Source organism: Haliotis asinina, chromosome 13, assembly GCF_037392515.1.
Source record: "Haliotis asinina isolate JCU_RB_2024 chromosome 13, JCU_Hal_asi_v2, whole genome shotgun sequence".
In the NCBI taxonomy this organism is placed as follows: Eukaryota; Metazoa; Mollusca; class Gastropoda; order Lepetellida; family Haliotidae; genus Haliotis; species Haliotis asinina.
Genome location: NC_090292.1, coordinates 51,979,190 through 52,003,094, shown reverse-complemented (window position 1 = coordinate 52,003,094; position 23,905 = coordinate 51,979,190). Strand labels below are relative to the sequence as shown.

Sequence of the window (23,905 nt, the reverse complement as noted above, 5' to 3'; positions counted from 1 at the left end):
GAGAGGGTACGTAAGTCCAATACACTCATAGTCAATTTAAATCTACTACAAGTTTTTAATCGTAGAATATTTGTTGTTTTAAGTAATGGCTAAATTTCAGGATTATCGCCAATAGCTGAGGGGATGGTGTAAATCCAGCTAGGGTTCATGCAGGTAGCAGAAGTAATGTAAGTCCCCATGGGCCTTAGTATGGTGATCTACCTTCAGTTGTTGGCGATCTATAGCCCCGGTTTTATGTTGTATTGTCTTCTTTAATTCCAATGTTTTATCTTTCAATGCTAGTTTTATGTTCTGTGATACTCTAGTGTTTTTACTGTCCTTCGCTGACAGGTTTTACTTTTTCTCTTTTTTCATCCTAACATTACTATAACTTATATTGTTCTCGTCACGATATGGCTGCAATATTGCCGATGTGACGTTAAATGTTAACTCACTCACTCACTGGTTCTGTAAGAGATACTAGTCCCGGATCATGATACATTGTCTCTGTAAGAGATACTGATCCCGGATCATGATACTTGGTTCTGTAAGAGATACAGATCCCGGATCGTGGTACCTTGGTTATGTAAGACATACTAATTCCGGTTCATGATACCTTGGCTCTGTGAGAGATTCTGATCCTGGATTATGGGACCTTGGCTCCATTAGAGATACTGATCCCAGATTATGGGACCTTGGCTAAATAAGAGACTGATCCCAGCTTATGTGATTTGGCTCTGATGCCGGATTATATTTGAATAACCCAGTACAAGGAGACCGTTTCCGCCTGCACACTATGCCCCATAAACCAGTACAGGAAGTCAGTGTAAGACTACACTATGCTCCATAACCAGTCCAAGAAATCAGTCTAAGACTGAACACTGTGCTCCATAAGCCCAGTACAACGTGTCAGTTTAAGACTGAACACTATGCTCAACAGCGCATGCCATGGTCTCCATTCTCGCGATGTTACATGTAACTATAGAAGCAAGCAAAGTTTAAGGTCCAGTGAAAGTGTAAGTCCATGTGCCTTTATTCCGAGATATGTGAACAGTGATTTGATCAATAGTCATAATATATTGTTTCTTTTCATGGTAAGAGTCAATATTTTGAAATAAGCTAAATCATTAAAAGCATGATCTTCACGACCTGTTTTCACATTTGTTAGCTCAAACATTGTGACGTGTGGATACACAACATGACAACATCTTTGCTCTTCACAACAAATCGCTACCCTACCATGTCAGAAGTACCAATTGTGGTTAGTGAATAGGAACTTGTGTACGACTGCATCAGTATTGGTTACACATGTTTTTGGTTGAAATTGCCGTGTTTCATTGTGATAAAATGCGCCAAGCTGTGAGTGCTCATATATTTTTGTCGGCAAATCTCCAGCTTCTCTCACACTGAACTTCAAGCACGAGAGACCACATAGCAGCAAGCGTTTTCATGCCCGTTTATTACCTTTTAGGACATCCTACATCCTGACTGTAATAGTCAAATAAGGTTGAACCCACGAGGACTTCATATTGCCTGTCATTTAAAAATCTCGGATATGAATTGTGGTAAACGGTCTCTCAATACAAACTTAAATCTCTGAAAATATTATGTTTCTTTGTAGTATAATATAGTTTTTTTTTTCTAAATTAAAAGAATTAAATGCTGCATTTTTTTAATAATGGCGTATTTAACAACATATACTAAACGCATTAAATGATCGCTGGTACTTTAGTTTTTTACGGAAAGCACATTGAATAGCTAAGATTATTGGTTACTACGTACCAAACAATGCGATTATTTATCATACGTTCCATGGTCTTGCCAACGCTGCTAGTAACAGATCTCGGTTGATAATTCCAACGATCCAAATGGTTATGTCCAGGCTTAGGGAAGAACAGTATCGTGCAATGGCCACGTCTGCAGGTTGCGCTTATTCTTGTTGGAATTGTGAACAGGGTCCAGGGTACCCAAACAGACACATTAGTCTGTGTACCAGCAGTGTAATGTGCGATTTCATAGGTTTCTCGTGCTGTGAGGGACACGAAAACATGTTTGATGATAATAACTTATATCCATGGCAACGAGTTTAAAGCCAGTGTAAAATGATACCTTGCTCAGGTGTTGCATATAATCCTGTACAATATGCATGAGGCAGCTTAACTCCAGTTAAGCTGAATCAGAGTTCTGGTGACAGCATCAAGGTTTTCCGAAGACACATTCGTCATGTGAATCACTGACTACGTCATACACTGCCCGGTTTGTGGTCTAATCACAAACTCCTGAAACACACATGCAGTGGATGTTTTCTCAAAACATCTATGCGGAAAGGTGTGTATTTCCCTTTCAAAGCCCAGCGATTACCAAGCTGACATCTAGTACACCACGTACTCAGGTCTACATAATATCTCATCACATTTGTATTGTAGAGCTTTGCGTATGTTACGGAACTGCCTCACATGGTTTACAGATACACCTACAATGTTAGTTATGGACTCCTGTCATAAGGAAGCACCACACAGAGCAAACAATACATTTAGGTTTGATAACTGGCGTCTTCTGTAACAAGAAAATGCATACGAAAGGAGAATATGTTCTGCGCACAATTTCAATGTGCGGAGTAACCTATTCATCGACTGTAGCAAGCGTTGATTTTGACGTTGAGGTATTGCGAGCTTCCCCATCAGTCATGAACAAGTAACGGAAAACTAAGTTCTATTGTTCAAAGAAATGACAAAATAAATTGACTTTTTGTCAGACCAGTAGACCAGATACTTTGCCACGTGTGTTTGTATTGTTTATCGCTCCCATCTGTACCTCCTTCCTAAATAACTATTGATAACCTCACATACACACACGCACGTGCACACGCACGCACAAGCACGTACACACTCTCAAGCAAGGATCAATGCACACTCAAACACGCACACATTAAAATAATGACCGGAATACAAATGGACTGTTGTTAGGAGTTCTGGAATGTACTACAAACCTGATCTCACGAACAAAAGAAAATACACGGGAGTAATTGCTGCTGCAATCCTAAATTTGCGTACTGACTAGTAAAATTATAGCAGGTAGTACAGAGCGCAACCATCATGTTTCAGCTGCTAAAATGAAATCAAAAACATGTGTACGTCTTTTGGACGAATTTGTGCAAAGTTGTGATTATTGTTCTACAACCTTACATGCCTTCGTAATGTGCACAGTATAGAGCATTACAGCACGATCTATTACTTATTTTCAGGCGTAGGACGTGGAATAGCATTTGTCAGTCTTCTCACAGTACATCGGAAGTTAGAAAAAAACCCAACTTGTATGGAGATCACACTTATCAGAGCAAAACAGGCCCCCAGTACCCCTTGCTTAGCTCCAGCTTAGATTAGAGTAGAACAGGTCCCCAGAACCCCACTCTTAGCTCCTGCCCAGATCAGAGCAAAACACGTCCCCAGAACCCCACTCTTAGCTCCTGTCCAGATAAGAGCAAAACAGATCCCCAGTACCCCATGCTTAGCTCCTGAATGGATAAATGCAGAACAGGATCCAGTGCCCTATGCTTGTCCACCCCCTGCAGATTGTTGGTCAAAACAGGTTTTGCAATACCCCATGCAGTAATACCCCACCCTTGGCTACAATGCAGATCCAAGGACAGGAAGTCCTGGGCACAATGGAACCCAGTGTTCTATGCCTGTAATGATGGCTGAATGCCTGTAATGGTGATGGAACCAGTCCTTGACTGCGTGGCTGTCCAGAAGACGATGGTCAAGCCACAGTGTACATGATATGTACTCTTGATGTTTACACTATACCACCCTTTTACTCACGACCATTGCTGTGTACGTGTTCATTTGTTCTGCTAGTGTATGTGTCAGGAACTCCCTTCAAATACATTTTACTGTCAAATATGTCATAAACTTCTATTAATCATTTCTTAGGTGGAACATTGAAAATATGTCATGCTAATTTCCTCACAAAACAAGACCGATAATTCTGACCTATCCACATACAGTTAATGTAATAATCAAATCGTCTGCACCAAATGGTTATCAACTGGTGCCAAACATCAAGCATTTTATATGTCCGTTAGAAATTGTATTGTCAGTTTCAGCTTTCTCTGTGTTGCTTACGTTACGCAGCCTCCTGACATAACCCCCTACACCTAACCTCAGTAGACACCCCTACCTACCATCCCCCCCAAAACCTGCATGACCACCCCCTTTCTTCACCAGGACCTATTTAGCTTCAGTTCTACAAAAGCATTTAAATTATAAATATGAGATTGTAATATTTTAAATATAAGATTGAATAATGTCAGGTTTCTCTGTGACTATTTCTAGTTTGTGATCAGCTCCGTTGATTTGGTCACTGTGAATTGTTGCAGATTTAAACCATTCTCATGTATCTCCCTTGGGAGTACTTTTTGGTAATGCTCCTCATGTAAATTAGTTATCGCATATTCTGAAATTTCACTGTTGCTTTATCTGCACTTTGAGACTTTGGGCACATTTCTTCTTGTTGCTATTTCATGTTTTTCTTCTGTTGGGGCAATTTTGTGTGTTGGCGAAGGTGCGAGCACGTTTCAGATGAAATTTCATCTTAATCATCTTAAACTGAAGTGTCTCCATCATTTTTTAACTAATTCTGTATATATATGCTTGACTCTTAAATATTTTTAATACTGGCTTAAAGTAAACCTGACCTTAGCAGTCAGGCAGTGTGGTGATGGCGCTTCATGATGTGATGATGTACAATTGCAGGTGCTGTCTGCTGCTACTGTCGTCGCCAAGCACACATCTGCACTGTGTAACGCCTGCAGGCTAGCCTCCTCCAAGACAACCAACCCAGTTGCCAAAAGACATTTTGTACAGAGTGCCAAGGATGTGGCTAACAGCACGGCCATGCTAGTCAAGGCCATCAAGGTGAGATTGCTGACGGGGTCGCAGATTGTAGACAGGGGTCACAAATTGCAGACAGGACAGAGATTGTTGACAGAGGTCATGGATTGTAGAGGGGGGCAGAGATTGTAGACAGAGATCACAGATTGTAGACAGAGATCACAGATTGTAGAGGGGTACAGAGATTGTTGACAGGGAACACATACTGCAGACAGGTCACAGATTGTAGACAGGGTTTGCAGGTTGTACACAGGGGTCACAGGTTGTAGACAGTGAACACATGTTGCATACAGGTCACAGATTGTAGACAGGGTTTGCAGATTGTAGACAGGTGTCACAGGTTGTAGACGGGGGACTGAGATTGTAGACAGGAGTCACAAATTGTAGTCCGGGAACACAGACTGCAGACTGGTCACAGAGGTCACAGGCTGTAGACAGAGGTCACATTACTGGTGATGTTTATGCAGGGAAATATGACACTATGATGTGTTTGTATAGGTAATATGACACTGTGATGTCTTTGTACAGGCAATATGACACTATGATGTATTTGTACAGGCAATATAACACTGCAGTGACACTTTAAGCTCTTTAACTATATTTTTACAGGCCCTGGACAGTGACTTCACAGATGCAAATCGGCAGCAATGTGCAGAAGCATCTCGGCCTCTCATCAGTGCTGTTGAGGAGCTCACCACCTTTGCCTCGTCACCCGAGTTTGCCAGTAAACCCGCCAAGATTAGCCACCAGGTACCCACACATTACAGTCATCCTTATGTTTTAACCAAGATTGTTTCTTTAAATCACATAGACTTAGGTGACTTCGTCATTGTCGAAAATGGCGAGATTTACGATGTAAATAATTATTATCGATCATTTTCAGAAATTGTGTTTCGCCTAAAAACTGTATGTTATGTCAGGAGGGAGATTATATTTGTCTTAATGGCATCCAGGGAAAAATAAAACTGAGATTATTTGGAAGATGATTGTTTTCAGCTTAATGTTGTGTGTTTAGTCAGTGCAAAAAAGGTGCATTTCCCTTTGACACAGTAATCAGCTACAAATGTCCGTTCTCTCTTTGCTAAGCAATATCAACGACCTCGTATTTGACTAACACTGCTTATGTTGTGTGGCATAGAACCAGCATTGCGCCGCTCTAGCTGGCCTCAATGTATGGTTGTGACGTCATCAGCAGTGTGACGTCACTGTCACTGTACAAATGGCGCCACGTCAGCTAGATGAACCTCGGCTCAGTCTGAGTTCACAGAGTGCAGCGACATGTAAACAGTTTGTTGTTGGCTGTTTCTCAGAACAACATTAACACAGAATAATTATTATCTCATGACGGGCGACGTTTACGTACAATCACTCATAGTTTATGTTTACATTCACTTCACAATTTTTTACCTGATCATGCGAGGTTCCAAACACAAAACATGACAAAAATGTCTGAAAATACATTCAACAAGTTTTATTTGTATTCAGAAAAAGAGGAAATCAAGTGAATTGTGACACACGACTACGTGAACGGCACACACGACGTCGGTGTAAGTAACGACATGTGCTCCGTCTCTGTCTATACCAACACCGACTTCAGTGTGCACCACGTGACACCAGGAGATCCAACACTCGCTGATGTCCACGGACTCTCGCCAAGTCGGCCGCTGTCCGCCCGAAGTTGTTAATGGCGTTGACGTCCACCATGTTCAGGTCCAGGATCAGCTTCACCGTCTCCAGGTCCCCTCTCCAACAGGCGAAGTGAAGGACGTTGTCACCGCCACTGTCCACCAGTGACACATCAGCCCCTCTACCCACCAGGAACTCCACCACGTCCCTGTGTCCATTATATGCTGCCACCATCACCGGTGTCACACTGCTCCATCTTCTATAGTTGATCTTAACGTTCCCCGTTGCCAGGATTCGCTTCACTCTCTCCAGGTCACCGTCCCCGCTGGCGTCGTAGAGGTCGCGGCCTGCTGCTGCTGATGGAGTCGCTGTAACACAACGTAAACTGTGTACATCAGACATCTTTGTCACACATCCACAATGTTTACATCATGTTGATACGTGACTTGGGCATTGCTACGTCATTTGAACAATTCCATCATGGCTGACAATAATCCAACATATATGACGGGAATGTTATCATGTGGTTTCTGGAATTAACGATCGCGTGTTTAATAAGTAACTTTCTGTTAGCGTCAGAAATTGTAGCATTATTTTGTGTACGACTTGAGAGTGTTGATGTTTGTTGAACTTTACCAGGTGATAGTGTCAGTACAACTGTTGTTGCTGGGTTTTCCAACCTACCGTGGTCATCAGAGTCTTGTGTCGTCACTTGCGCCGGTGGAACCGTCTGGCTGGGTGACAGATCCTGACTCGCGTCAGTCGTGGAGGCTGAAACAGGGAACATGTTTTTCAGAAGACTATACAAAGCACATAAGCATTTCTGTTTTCACCTTTCTAGATATGTTTTGCCTTTCAATATTATGTATGATTAAATTCTAAATACATATCTTATGAAAAAAGTATTAACCATATATCTTTCAGTTTGATTGAGATAACTCTTAATAGTATGAAAAATGTTACACGTCCTGATATTAAATTTGAAATTTTGTGATTGACAAGGTCGATCGATACCGGGTGATATTCATCCCTCAAGTCCAAATCACCACGGACATATACATCAGTGAGGTAAATGCAGGGAGAATTAAAAACTGAGCTTCCTGTCTGCTGGGTTTTCCCACCTACCCTGTAGGTCTTGTGTCGTCAATGGCACAGGTGAAACCGTGTATTTCTGGATCAGGTCAGTCGAGGCTGAAACAGAAAGAATTTTAATCAGAAAATTATACATAGTACAGACATATTTAAAGTGTTATGATTACTGGCCTCAGGTTCCACAAATGTTTTGCCTTTCAATAGTATGTATTGATAAAGTCAGTTATAACAGAGGCATTGAATGTATGGTTTGCTTTCATTGAGATTTCATTTCCTAAACATATTTTCACAGTCTGATTCAGTAAATGTAATAAGGTGTGTATTCTGCATTTACGGTGTGATGAGAATTGAGATCGTCCTCTTTGTTGAAGTGTTGTAATTGAATAGATGCTTATTTTCATAAAACATAGAATTTGAATTTGAAATTTAAAATCATCTCTGCTCAGAGCACACAATTTCAGTTCAACTTTCCGACCACTATTTAAGTAATGACATCATATTTATCAACTTAATTACGTATAGTTCCTCAGTGCATAATCTCGGCATTGTGCATATGTTGATCAAATTGTTGCCATTTGACAAATAAACAGCGAAGAAGAGGAATTATGAAATTGTAAATTGTGTCTTAATACTTTTTGCACGACTCTGTACCCGGTATTTTAGACAAATTCTAATGTGAAGCAGATTAAAACTTCAGTGTCTTTCAGGCAGTCTGAAGGGCAAGCAACACGTCAACTTGAGCCAGTGTTTGTGCAACACAGTTGTAATTTGTATCAGGCAGATTCTGCGAAGCTCTCACAAAATGGCTGAATATCGAGCCACAGCGGTAGAGCTCCTTTCAGAATATATCATTCAGATATATATATGCAGATTCTTAGTAGACGTCAGGGACTCAGATGTAATAGTTCCGACCACTCTGTCAAACCAGGACACTGACGCACTCAGACTGAGCTAATAACGCTAAATGCAACCTTGAAAGAGAAACGGCAGTTTTCTGATCCTGTTGTGCTAAGTAGATCTATAGATGGATATTCACGAGCTCAGTCTAGGTGTGAAATAGAAATACCCAGATACCGTGCACCCTGCTTATAATGTATGTTGTGTTGCGTGTAGACAGACATTCTCCAACTCCGTCTAGACTCCTGGATGCCACAGGGACATATATGTCCTTCCACTTCAACCTTTACTTTGAATTCCACTAAAATTTTAAATATGTCACGCACACCGATACAGTTCAGTTTAAAATTCTGCGGGAAATTTGCTGTTTTTGAGGTTCATTCACTATTACATCAGTCAAAGCTAGAGTGATTAAGATTACATTTCCAAATACGTTTCATCGTAAATATCGCCATTTTTGACACGATATGAAATTCGCTTTCACGTAAACTTGGAAATGTGACATCGGACAATTACTGGGAGTATTGATCACTGACTCGTAATAATTTTGAAACACTGCCAGTGAAAACAGAATCTGTTGGGATGTTTTCGAAAATACACTTGCACAGACGCTGAAGTGCGCTTTGTGCCATATATTGGAGAGTGTTAACAAGTCATGTTTTGCGAAGGCCTGTATACATACATATTAGACAGTTTCTTCTACGTGAAGGTCGGTTGAACAAGAGTAAACACAATCGCCCAATCATTACGCTTCCAGTATTACGATGTACATTTTGCGTATCGTCCAGATATGCTTTCGTGAAACTTGTTTCAGTATGTACAGTTAGACACATCATACCATACATGGAGGTGTGGTATGCGTTTTTTATTTTTTATTCTTTGGAAGGTGTTAGTTGTTTACATTATGCTTACAGAAGAAACCCACGAACTTAGTGTAGTCCACCGTATGTTAAATATGTACATAAACGGTAGAAGATCACAGTTTGAACGTTAGTTCCTGTCGTGTACAATGTCCAGTTCAGTGGAACTAATATATACAGTTTTATATCAACTAGTTAATAAACACCGATTTAATTCAACTAAATAACAAGTAAAACTGATAATATTAATGAAAATGATTTAACCATTTACTGAATCATACATGTACACAAATTCAAAGGAATTGTTTTGTTCACTGAATTTGTGTCCGTCTTTGTATATGTGTACACAAAACAGTTATGCATATTCATAGGGCAGGTGCGCGTTTGACAGAAATATTTTGCAATTCATTATAATTGTTTTTGTTAATATAATCAATTCTTATTCTATTGAAAATATTGTGATGACAACATAACGAACTCTAACAATATTTAAACTAAAACTGCTGTAAAATATATTTACCATGTCACCTCTTAATTTGGACAAGCCTGATCCTTTTCTATGATAGTTCTTTCTGCTCTCTGCATTGCATACTTATGAAGAGAAATAGATTCGTATTAATGGATAAAAGAAAGAAAAGCCTTATCCTACAAGATATATTCAGGTGTTGTGAAAAATTATTTTTCATTTTCATTAAAATTGATACCAAACAGGTTAAGCAGATTTGAAAGCTTACATGTCTAAGTGTTGACATATTCAGAACTCTGTTTAAATGGTGAAATCAATCATTTATGGTTTGCATAAAGAGTGTTAAATTCTGACACCGTCGTCAAAACCTTTTATGCAGTGAATGGAAATTGTGTGAGATATATACTAATTAGCAAACCAACATCGCAAAATACATAAAACAGGCACTACCGAAAAATAAATGTTGTCAATTTAAACATTTATTGCGAGTCATTTATTGTCTTGTGCGTATGACGTAATGGAGAAGCACATAAGTCATCCATTTCATATACACACATTTCCTTCAGATGTCAGGCTGTGTTTTCTTTGATCACACCCCTCCGTAAATCCTAAACCCGGTGTTTTTATCGATGCACGGTAACACGTTTTCTACTATCTTTGACGCATACAAAATTAGCAGTGTCTGTTTCTCAAACTAGCGAGGCAGTCGCTTTTATACCATTGTATATATAGGAACTTGAATATGCTACATTTCTGTGCAATTTCATGGCGGTATGTAGATCCAGGATCTCGCGAGCGGGCTTCTCGCACAACATTCACCTTTCAAAACATTTGAAAATGTACGCCTGAAAATACAACTCAGCATCCATCGTGCAAGATGCGAAATACATATCGAGATACAGTGCAGTCTGGTTATAATGGATATTGTAAACCAAAAGTTACTGTGTTCTGTAATCTGATTGGTTGAAAAACATGATCAAATGTTATTAGATTCCCGGAAACTGCAAGACTATTCACTGCGTATTGAGACGTAAACAACTGTTTAGTTGTGTCATCAACAGTGGTGACGTCATTCAAATCATATTGTGACATAAAGTTAGAATGACGTCACAAATGAGCAGCTCCAGATGCTACCATGAGAAACAGCTGAAACGGCCAGCTGATGACACTTCACTGCTGTACCCGTTCTCGATGTAAACGATTGCAGACAGTAAAACCCCTTTGGTTTACTTTTTTGTTTACAATGTCGATAAACATCATGTTTTGGCCAATTTCCGGGTGTTATTGAGTATTTGAAGCACGGGAATATTTCATTTGAAACCTCCGGCTGACGCCGTCGGTTCCAAATACATTTCCGTGCTTTAAATACTCAATAACACCCGGAAATTGGAATTTACCATGGCATCAACCAAGAGTAATTATAACCTGGTGGTTGTTTCAGAAGATTCCAGACCCAACCTCGCAGTTGTGTTACCTCTGCTACCATGCAGTTAATTAGTGAAAGAAATACCCCACTTGCAGTCCCGCACTGCCTGATTACCCGGGGTAACCTCCTAGAACTACTTGGTGTGTTGTCAATCATGAAAGGGTAAATATAAACTAATGTCTATAAGCGCAATCAAAAAATGCCGGTATTCACGGACAAGCAAAGATACAATCTGGTGTACGGTTTCATTCAATCTGAAGTTCAGATGTATGTTATACTGGGACTGTTTTCAGTTCTCATATCAATCTGACGTCCATATGTCTGCCATACTGAGACTGTTTTCAGTTCTCATATCAATCTGACGTTCATATGTCTGCCATACTGAGACTGTTTTCAGTTCTCATATCAATCTGACGTTCATATGTCTGCCATACTGAGACTGTTTTCAGTTCTCATATCAATCTGACGTTCATATGTCTGCCATACTGAGACTGTTTTCAGTTGTCAGGTAAACAGAGCGTTCAATGTTTAGCTGACCGGGGCTGTGCTGGACAGGCCTGACCTAAAGGCACTGACCTGACAAGATCAGGTCTTCTTGATAAGTCTGTAAGTTTTTTGTTTCTTCTGCCGAGAACCGGCCTTTGTCGTTTGTCATGTGACTACCAGGAAGTGATTCCACGAGGTAAAGGCAGCTTATGTACAGTGTGTCTTGTCTGCTACCCCCAAGTTAATATGTCTTTTATCTCGACTTGCTCAGCAATGTCGCCTACCCATTCAGTCGTGTATGTTTTTTTCTTAAACTCGACCAGGCGCGTCCTTGTATGTCAACAGTTAACTCCCTTGTTCAATACACCCAGTATTTATACAAATTTCATATTTCAAAACATACAGCAAATAACGCTCTGAATCGCGATTTTGTATAGTGTGAAACATTGCTACATTTACGATGAAGCGTATTTTGAAAGGCAATTTAAGCACCTCAGCTTAGTCTGAAATAATAGTTGATGGTGTCAGGAAACGGGGACTTTTCCGCAGAATTTAAAACTCTGAAGTATATATGTATGCGTGTGGTATATTTAGAATTTTATTGGACTTCAAAGTGATGGGTGAAGAGGAAGGACATATGTGTCGCTGTGGCATCCGAGGGTTAATGCGAGTGTCGTCTTCCCATACAGGTCATGCTGACCTAACCTCAGCCCGGTGTTATGTCATTTGAGTTCCTTATTATCGTCCCGTAATAATAACAAGAGGACAGAACAAATTGCAATAAAATCAATTTTTGCTGGAACAAGTAAGTTGTGTACCTTTAACATATCAAAAGTATAGAAAAGTATCATGAACGATTTTGTTCGAAAATGTTCTGTTTTTTTAATCCCAAGTCTAGTACATCTGATACGTAAAAACAGATGACCGTTGTTATTCACTGTGTGTCCGTAGAATGCAAACACAATGACCGATTAGCGCATATTCCCTAGCAGTTCAACACAACCAGGATAACTGTTTTCACACATTTACAATTTAATACTGGCGTCATTAATGTCTAACATATACATAATTTCTCTTAGGTGGGGACGCACGGTTCGTCGGTGGAAGGAAACTGACAGTGACAGAGAGTGATGTTCTCAGGCAGTAAAATGATACAAATACGTCATGCAGTAAAATGATACAAATACGTCATGCAGTAAAATGATACAAATACGTCATGCAGTAAAATGATACAAATACGTCATGTAGTAAAATGATACAAATACGTCATGTAGTAAAATGAAGATCGGTTTACCCTTGTTGAGGTTAATTAAACAAACATGCTCAGTGTCGCTTAACCTCGGACTTGATCCAATTTGTTAGAAATAGCCAATGTTGTAATTGTTTTAACTTCATTGTAGAAGTCTGTGAGTCAAATATAAAGCACACAACTACATTTCCACTGGCTCTCCAAAGACTCAGGACAACCCTCCAGTCCAATGACCGTAATCCACCCTCCAAAAATCAGCCATCCCCTTCCCAACCCCCTAACCATCCCCCCTCCTCCCACCCCACCCCCCCCCCCACCCCCCCCACCCCCCACCCCCCACCCCTCAACACACACCCTCCCCACCTCACCCCTACCCCCCTCTGCTCAATTACTTGTAAAGTGATCTGCAAGATTTATTGAGAATGTGGTTACTCCTACCAGGCCCCCCGTTGATACATGCACAAGAGAATATTAAACCACAACAGCCAAGCAGAGAGCAAATCAGTCCTCTCAGATCACCAACGGAACTTCGGTACCATGAAATCATGTTTGACAAATTCGAAATCATATCCATAGTTTACATGCCCTGTGAGCCCAAGGTTGGCTTTACCTGACAGCCCAACGTTTACATGCCTTGTGATCCCTTGATTATCAATTCGACAACGGCAATTCGACATACCCAAACTTCATGTTGACGTGTACAACGTTTTGTTGATATGCCAACCTAATGCCATGTTGCCCTGTCATCTGAACCCTATGTTGACAATCATGTTAATGCTAATCTAATACATTTTGGTTGTAACATCGAAACAGAAAGTTAATTACGTGACAAATCTTTTGCTTAATGACTCACCTGTCGTTCCAGGATAGGTCGTGGTTGAAGGCTCCGTGATCTCTTTCCTCATCCCACAACAACTTGTATTCAGCGTCCTGTAGTCTTGTGTGAGGCCAGCGAGTGTCCGGTTTGCGTCAGACAGATCTCCAATGGTCTGATTCAGTTGAATGTATAAACTCCGAATGTCTGAAGGTAACTTTATCTGCATTTCCTGTAAGCCCTTTCCAGTCACCACACAACTGGTATTCACCGTTTTCAAGTCCTCTGTGAGGCCAGCGAGTGTCTGGTTTGAGTCAGACAGGTCTCCAATGGTCTGATTCAGTTGAATGTATAAACTCCGAATGTCTTTGGATACGTTTCTCTGCATTTCCTGCAAGCCCTCCCGGTATGATTTTATTTCTTTCTCCGTCACCACACAACTGGTATTCAGCGTCCTGAAGTCCTGGGTGAGGCCAGCAAGTGTTTGGTTTGCCTCAACCAGGTGATCAATGGTTTCATTCAGTTCTGATCTCAGTAACCTTGCATATGAGGTTACACGAACTACTGTCTGATTTACCTGCATCTGTAGAGCCCGGATGTCATTGGTCAAATCGCTACGTTCTTTCCCGACAGTTTTCCTGTAGGTGTTTCTTTCCCGTTCAACATGCGTTAAGTCTCGTGTTATGACTTGAAGTTTTGTGGTTATGTTTTGCACCTTATCCTCCAAGCTGTGTACGTGATCGAGAACTTGTCCGTTGATCGGATGCCCAATATCATCATCAGTTAGGATGCTTGTAATCGCTTGTTTCACGAGAGTTTCTATCAATGAAGGAAGGAATGTTGACTTCAGTTCTTCTTTCAGTGACTCCTCCCAAACCTTAAACTTCTTCATCAGTTTATTCTCAGCTGCAATACTTGATAATTTCCACTTGCTCAGGTCATATTCTACCACCCTCACACGTGTAGTCAGTTTCGCCAAACTGACATCAGCATGTACGTCTTGCATGCCACACAATAAAAGACTCAGAAATACAACTGTTGATAGCTCCATTTTTCCAACAGAACAGTACGCAAATGGGAAGGCGACCGCCTCGCAGCTGGGTAAACGGCTTTTATACAGCTCGACTGAAGTGTTTGGAACAACGCCAGCTCGGGGGAAACACACGCTACATCAGCAGTGTATGCAATTATGGCGCCCAGGTAGAGAACCAAACGCTACACCAGCAGTGTGTGTAGACATGGTTCCCAGCTAGGGGAAACACACGCTACACCAGCAGTGTGTGTAGACGTGGCGCCCAGCTATGGGAACCAGACGCTACTCCAGCAGTGTGTGTAGACATGGCGGCCAGCTAGGGAACCACACGTTACTCTAGCAGTGTGTGTAGACATGGCTCCCAGCTAGGGAACCACACACTACTTCAGCTGGTATCAATAGGCTGATTGTGTGCATGCCCTATGTAGCTGGTATCAATAGGCTGAATGTGTGTATTCTTTACGTAGCTGGTATCAATAGGCTGAATGTGTGCCTGCATTATGTAGCTGGCATCAATAGGCTGAATGTGTGCATGCATTATGTAGCTGGTGTCAATAGGCTAACTGAACTAACAAACTAAATGAATGAAAACAACTTATAATGAAAACAATAAAAACGAATAACAAACACACAAACAGTGAGAGTCATTCTAATCACGTACATCTCTTAATTATTCACAAACAATCTCTGAATCACGTCACGAGTCATCCCAAAATCCTGTGTACCCTTGTCAGAATAGCTGCCATTTTGTAGAAAATGGCCATCTGAAGAGATGTGATACGTCAACATTGTTGTACAAATCAATTTGCCCCCGCAGATCTGGGTTTGGTGACCAGGGTAGAGTTGTAACTGCATGCATACTTATGTAATCTACTACGGCACGTGATCGACGAGGCCTGGTTTTCCCGGCCATGTACTGACGTCGTGTGTCAGGCGGATGGTTATCGTGTTTATTGGTTTGTATTACAAGAGGGTAAACACAGTGGTTGTAGAAGTGAAGTGAAGCAAATGCAAGTGCGACGCCCTACTTGTTCTCGTTGTTTCATTTAATGTGCATACTCCCTTGTAATACAAACAAATGTGATACTATTATCGTTTGTTAAACAGTTGGCAAAGTAAGATATGTGCACATTAATTTGGATTATTTAATTGCCTTATTCGATTTAATTTTTAATTCATCTTTGCATTTTCACTGCACAAAGACTAAAATAGAATAATGTTTGTGATCCAGGGAGACAATATTTCCCTGCTTACCTACAAATACTTGAACACTGTAGGAAGCAGAATGATATTTATTTGTACATGATAGATATCATAGTTCCAGTGTACTTTATGTACATCCAGTTTCACTGAACTGTTACATATGACACCCCAGACATTGGTAAAGCAGATCAGTTATTGGGGGTACATCTCTCGTTTGAAATTGCGGTGTTAAAGTGTCTAGATGTTGATTTGACAAAACTTTCCAACTTGTTCAAAACAGAATATGTAGTTTCGGAGTGGATTCAGTGAAGAGTAGCGCACCGCGTACTGACACTTCTCCGACAAATATTTGGCTCGAAATATGTACTTTATATTTTGATAGACATGCTGTGTTAAACTACAAGACTATGTTAAGTGTGTATAGGTGAGAGTGACCTAGGGTAAAAATATCATAGAGACTGGCATTGCTCACATGGAACCTGCAACACTGTACGAGCGCCGTGATCGACGTGGAAAATGTCCAAGAAATGCACTAAAAGAGCCAAGATGTAAACAAAGTCGTAAATCATCCGTATTTATCTGCCTGCGAGCAAAAGCACAGAGATATGTACTTTACTAAGGATTGATCCCAGATACAACGTTTGCTGTAACTGTCACTTCTCCCTCCGTTCAGTATTTGCTGTCATAACGCCATACATAAACTTAAAGTCGTCCACTCTTGTTTCACGAACCCAAAAGTATGCCATAACAAACATCGCCATATCAAAATATATGTACTATTACACGTCAGATCAAACATAGTTTTTTATGGTGTGGTAGTTAAGACCGAACGGGAACATCCAAATCGCTATGACATGCTTTCTCCTGTAGTACATTGGCATCTTTTCTTATGAATTGTGAAACTACCAAAATATCCACTCACACTGGGAAACTTTGTATTGGAATCGATTTACAGGTCATGATTAATGTTGAGGTTTAATGTTATGCACAACCGCATAAATCCACTTTATATATATTTATGTCGTTCAGATATCAGGCTGTATTTTCTTCACTCACACTGTTCGTACAGATGACAAGTTAAAAATATCGTTGCAGAGTGTTTTAATCGATGCACGATTACAAACGGAGAAATTGACTTTTTTCAATGCATACGCAATTGGACATCATTTAGTCTCAAATCCTGATGGGAGCTGCATATATATTTAGTATTTTATTAATAGTCAATAAAATATAATATTCTACATTTCTGTGTAATTGTATAGCCGCAAGCAGATCCAGGACCACGTGAGCGCAATTATCGCACACCGTTCACTTTTCAAACTTTGAGTTTATATTATCAAAATTGTTTCATTGGCATCTAACGGGCTAACATCATCAACACTGTTTTCACGCGTAAGAGAAAAACACCAGTCATCTGATTGTTTGAATCTGTGAAGAATTCAAGGATGCGTGTGTTGCGGCTGAGTGTTGAACATTTGTGTGTTGTGGGCGTTTCATAAAACAGGATACTGTAAACACTGTCAAACAGAAGTGGTGGGGTAACCTTGTGTTTGAAGCGTTCACTCGTCACGCCAAAGACCTGGGTTTGATTCCCCACATGGGTACTGTGTGTGAAACTCATTTCTGGTGTCGCCCGTCGGGATATTCCTGGAATATTGCCAGAAGAGGCGCAAAACTAAGCTAACTCGCCCAGACTCTCACTAACAAATATGACGGAGAGAAGATTTTAAGATTTCATGTTTTTATATCACATAGTTATAGGCGAGGTCTCAGCAAAATCATTTGCGACTTGACAAAATCACACATCACTCATCACTAATAAAAATTATTGGCTTTTTTTTCAAATTCAGTTTAACGGGTAATATTTACATTTGCAACATACATTATTTGGATGATGAGTGTTTTCAGTTGAAATTTGTGTTGTGTGTGTTTAGTCAGTGCGAAATAGGTGCATTTCCCTCTGCCACAGTAATCAGCTACATATGTTCTCCCTTTCATAAGCAATGGTGACTAACACTGCTTGTGGTGTGTGGCATGGAGCCATCTTTGTGCCGCTCTAGCTGGCCGAGAAGACGACGGGCGCCTCAATGTATGATTGTGACGTCATCAGCAGTGTGACGTCACTCTCACAGTACAAATGGCGCCACGTCAGCTGGGTGAACCTGGACTCAGTCTGACGTCACAGAGTGCAGTGACATGTAAACAAACAGTTTGTTGTTGTCTGTTTCACAATTCGCGAGATTCTCTGAATAAAATTAACACAGCATTATGTCAAGACGGGCGACGTTTACGTACAATCACTCATTTTCTTATCTGATCATGCGTTGATCCACATACAAAAAATGACAAAATGTCTGAAAATACATTCAACAACTTTTATCTATATTCACAAAGAAAAAAAAGGAAATCACACGACTACGTGAACGGCACACACCACGTCAGTGTCAGTAACGACATGTGCCCATTCTCTGTCTACACCAACACTAACTTCAGTGTGCAACCAGTTGCTGACGTCCCCCGATTCTCGCGTAGTAGGCCGCTGTCTTCCCCTGCTTGTCACTGGCGTTGACGTCAACCACGTCCAGGGACAGGATCAGCTTCACCGTCTCCTTTATAACAGGCCAAGTGAAGGCCGTTGCTACCGTCCCTGTCCACCATTGACACATCAGCCCCTCTACCCACCAGGAACGCCACCACATCCCTGTGTCCCTTATGTTATCGGTGTCCTGTTGTTCCTTGCTCTATAGTTGATGTTCACCTGACCGGCTGCCAGGATCCGCTTCACTCTCTCCAGGTCACCGTGCCTGCTGGCGTCGTAGAGGTCGCGGCCTGTTGCTGGTGATGGAGTCGCTGTAACACAAAGTAAACATTGTACACCAGTCATCTTTGTCACACATCTACAATGTTTACATCATGTTGATACGTGACTCTGACATTGGTACGGTACTGGTACTGACAACAATCCAACATGACGGGAATGTTAGCATGTGGTTTCTAGAATTAATGATGGTGTTTTCAAGACACAACATTCTGTTAGAGCTTGAAGTTGTAGCATCATTTGTGTACGACTTGAGAGTGTTGATGTTTGTGTAACTTTCCAACGTGATAGCATCAGTACACCTGTTGGTGCTTGGGTGTCTTCCCACCGTGTGGATCAGTCTTGTGTCGTCACTGGCGCCGGTGGAAAAGTCTTGCTTGGTGTCAGATCCTCACTCGCTGACAAAAGGGAATGTGTTTTTCAGAAAAATTATATATAAGCATTTCTACTGCTGGCCTGTCGTCTTTCTACATGCGTTTTGTCTTTCAATACTATGCTTGATTAAATTGTGACTACATAGAATATACAACACGTATTAATTGTACATCGTTCAGTTTGCCTGAGATAACCGAGACCGCTTGTCCGTGCATGAAAAAAGAAACACTTTCTAAATCTAGGTTTTACAACGTGAAAGTATGTGATTAGGAACATGAATGACGATCGGTACCGGGTGAGATTAACCCCTCAAATCAAAATCACCACGGGCATATACATCAGTGTGGTAAATGCAGGAAGAATTAAAAAGTGAGTTTCCTGCCTGCCAGACGGACAGATACATGTTTGTCCTACCTCTCCAACCATCACTTTGAACTCCAATGACATTTTAAATATGCTTAAACCCAAAAAACGTATGAGACCATCTTAAAATTGCGAAGTAATATATAAAATTAAACGTTGAAAGTCTATTTAAACAAAAAGGTAAATGCAACATTTTGGTCTGGTTAAAAGCCACTTTAAACCACGCATGTAGTAAAGAACGTTACAACTTGTAGTAAAACAGCTGCTTCAGTAGTCATTGGGGATGAGTGAAATGAAAAATAATAACAACTAAAAAAAAGGGTGCCGAAAGACACCAGCAGCATATTTGATTCTTTGCTCAAACACTAGCGCAGGTTAAACTACAAGACAGGTTGTATATTGAGTGTGTATAGGTGACAGTGACCTAGGGTATAAATAGCATAGACACTGGCATTGCTCACATGGAACCTTGTTACGGTTAAGAAGAGAGAGAGAGAGAGAGAGAGAGAGAGAGAGAGAGAGAGAGAGAGAGAGAGAGAGAGAGAGAGAGAGGCAGAGGCAGACAGAGGCAGGCAGGGGGCTGTGTATATTGTATAATATCCTATCGTTGACGTTGTGGCTGAAATGTAACCAAGGTGTGTGGGGATATACTATTCGCAGACAATGGCAGGCGTGAGGAGCGTTTACAATCGTCATCAGCACGTATTTGTGTCAGCAGTGTTACAGCTGTGTGTTGTTGTTCGTCTTTGATTATATTCATACACCACATCAAACAGAATGAAAGTCGGGATAGGTATATATCGGACATATAACTTACGCTATACAGAATAAAAAGCGGGAAGGATATATAAGATATATAATTTGCACCACGCAAGGGGAATGCCGGGAAAAATGCATCGGATATATAACTTAAACCATACAGAAAAAAGGCGGGAGGGTATATTGATATAAAACTAAGACACACAGAATGGAAGACGGGAGAATTTGTAAACCTGCTGCTTTCTAAATGTTATTCTGAAAGGGAGGGCGTGAGTATCATGTTTAATATATTAGGCTAAACAGAAAAAGTGAAATGTTTCTCAGGCATCGGCGCGCGTCACTTTTGTTTGGGTGGGTAATAATATTTTATTGGCATTTAAATAAAAATAATGTTGACTTCGCTGTGTCCCGATCATCCATTTGACCACTGTAAGAATAAGTGTCTGAAAGAGCGAGAGTTACTTAAGCTACATCTTATAAACACGTGCTAGACTTTCCGAGCTGAATATCTGAGAGAAAAAAAATGACAACGTGTTCCTCCCTCGTCACTTTTTTTTTCCATTGACAATTACAAAACAAAGTCCTATGCCCCCCATGAAAATGTGCCCGAGAAACGGTTAATTACTTATATGCTGGCTTACAAGTCAGTGTGCGAAATAGATGTTATTACCCTTTTGGGCTATACCTTATTTATTCTTTTAATTAAATGTTACTGCAGACCTTGCATCTGAAAGACCCTGAAGGTGCCAGCCATTTCTTTCTCGGTTCCTTTTGTATTATCAATATTATTATTGTATAGTCCGTTCTTATAAACTGAGGGTTGCTGGTGGGGTCCATGGGTAGGGAAGTAGTGCTATGAATCAGGGCCTAGATTTTCGAAGCTCTCTTAGTTCTAAGATAGCCGTACGTTATTGCCAATGAATGGCAGTCAGACTATGTTAGGGCTAAAAGAGCCTAGAAAACCTAGACCCTGGATTACAAGGCGGGCGGCATTCACAGCTCGTCTTATTGCGCCTTAACCCTGGCTGGGCGGACCGTGGGGTAGCCTAGTGGATAGACCTTTCCCTCGTCCTGCAGAAGATTCTGTTTCGAATCCCTTTAGCAAAAATTGTTTTGAGGATGGAAACATAACTACTTCTCCTTTCAAGAAAGGTTTTCCTTCATGAAAGTACTGATGCAAGAGTGAGATTAAAATTTCGACAACCTAAAACACAGTCACAGATATGGCGCGAGGTCAGTGATCCATGGAATACAGTGATCTCGTATGATATGAAATATGTACCCTTCACGCATTCTCTTACGTGCTAAAATAGTGCAATATTCAAGTTAGTAATCGCGACAAGCGGGATACTTGTATTTACATTATACACAATCAATACACGGATTTACTAACTTTGTGATTACATAGCCTTATTGACAGTTAAGTAATACAATTAGGTATAGTTATTACACTAGCAACTAAAGGTATTTATAGAATGAACATACAAGGAAAGTACCTTACCTGTAATTATAACAACATTATGGAATGTTGACATCTGTCTGCATGCCGTCGTCTCAGGCTGACAGATGACAATAGGATGCGAATTCAAATTGTGCTGACGTCACAGGCAAAAGCTCGAGAATTACCTGGGCGTCAGTTACAGGTAGCACGTACAACTCCTTATTATTTGATTGTTGAGAGGCAGCCACAAGACTGAAGAAAGAAAAAATAATAAATACGGGAGCTGGCGACACAATAGCATTTTAACAGTTGTGAACGTATTTACAAGGCTACAAGTAATCATGGATGTTTGTTCTTTTTTTTTTTTTTTAAAGAAACTGTTACGAAATGTCAAGATAATGTTTCGAAGATATGTTATACGGCGATTTATCTACAATATAATGACTAATTGCAAATAATAGTGTTGAGTTGAGTAGAAAATCGCGATATTTGGGACGCTCCAAAACCAAGTTTACAGCATTGACTTGAACACATCCGCATCATTGCACCAGAATAATCAAAACAAGCACTCAGACGACTGGAACCCCGTGAGGTCAGAACAGGCGATGATGACGTCATGACCACTGTACCTGAACCTTGGTGCAGTCGCCGGTAAGAAAACTGCCAGAAAACTTGTAAATTTTAGAAAACGTTTTCTGCCCACCGGGTATGTGTATGCTATTTTACATTTGGAGTTGAACAACTGCCACTTTTTCCCCCTAATTTTCACACATTGATAAAGACACGGGTGATTTCTTCAAAGGGAGTTGTATACTGAAAAAGAGTTATATTGCGTTGAACGTTCGATTTACCAAGTCACGTGATCAGCGCCATTATTCAAGGCCGGGTACAGTGCTTGTCATAGATTTTCACAGCAGAACTGAGTGAATTTAAACGAGTTACTGTTTATATTGCTACACTATGTAAATAAATTCCAATTTTAGTAGAATTTGAATAAAACCCAGCAAATACCCTGACAGTGACTTCTGCCTGACATGGACTACAGTTTATATAGCTCCATTATGCAGATACATTCCAATTTTAATAGAATTTAAAAGAAAGTCAGCATCTACCCAGACAGTGATTTCTGCCTGTCGAAGACAGAATGGGTCAGCTTGCAAGGCCGGGTACTGTTGTCACAGTTTTTCACACGACCAGCCGTTGGATGCAACATACTTCTTAGATGACTGTGGTGCACTGGGACACCAGGTGTTCCTGGACACCCTCCATAACTGATGGAGGAACAAGCAGTCCAGATGGGACAATTTTGCTGCCATGTTGTAAGGACAAACACGTTTTGAGAGTAAAATGTTATTTATACACATTTATGCAAATGTCAGACTGCTAATACATAAAACCCTGAATGGAACAACTGTTGGTTATCTCAACACCCAACGCTCATTGAACAGTATCAATGATACCACTAACTAGAGCAAATTAACTTATTCAAAACTCAAGTTCGCTTACTATCTGAATTCACTGAACCTGGAGTACAGAAAAAGAAATAATTAAAGTAAGAAGAAAAAATGAAAACCTGTAGTTTATGTAGAGAAGCAAACATGGTCAAGTAAAGGATTAATTTTGTATTTCTGATAACTACAGCTGTGTGACGTTTCACGTGTGGTTGTTTTAATATTCTGGCTCTCAATATTCAAGAGATATTTGAATCAATTATATGCACGCAGTAAGTAAACTGCAAAACAGCATGTCAAGTTTCTTTTTTCTTTTCCTTTTTTTGAAGAGTATATATTACACCCTTTTAATTATCTTATAAATCTGTATGAAATTTGAAACTAAATGACATTTGAAGATGCTGGTAGGCACAATCAGTCATGTTTTTATTTATAGGACTTTTTCAACCAAATTTGATGTGTTACTAGATTGAAGTTTCAATAGCAACAAAACACATTGGTTTTCATATAGAAAACATTTATTAAAAAGTTCTTAGTTTACAAGACACCCATCGTGAGAAAAGAATGAACCTTTTTAAGCCATTTTTTTGTTAGAAACGCCTTAAAAATATTTCTGCACTTCAAAATATATGTTGTAGCATTCTAGTTCTGTAATGGTATCCTGTCTATCCATTT

At 40.3% G+C, this 23,905-nt stretch overlaps 2 protein-coding genes across 2 annotated transcripts in view; both read right to left on the bottom strand.

Moving 5' to 3' along the window:
* Positions 1-6,457: 6,457 nt before the first annotated feature.
* Positions 6,458-14,838, bottom strand: LOC137259676 (uncharacterized). Its single transcript, XM_067797275.1, has 4 exons — positions 13,827-14,838; positions 7,623-7,688; positions 7,182-7,268; positions 6,458-6,865 (listed from the first exon to the last, which is right to left on the bottom strand). The coding sequence occupies exons 1-4, from the start codon at positions 14,836-14,838 to the stop codon at positions 6,465-6,467; spliced, it is 1,566 nt and encodes a 521-aa protein (XP_067653376.1). The 3' UTR covers positions 6,458-6,464.
* Positions 14,839-18,452: 3,614 nt separating this feature from the next.
* LOC137259909 (ankyrin repeat domain-containing protein 29-like) overlaps positions 18,453-23,905 on the bottom strand; it is a 108,504-nt gene continuing 103,051 nt past the window's right edge. Inside the window, exon 2 of the mRNA XM_067797556.1 lies at positions 18,453-18,510. The gene's annotated coding sequence lies outside the window, so the exon portion shown is untranslated. The remainder of the gene's footprint in view (positions 18,511-23,905) is intronic.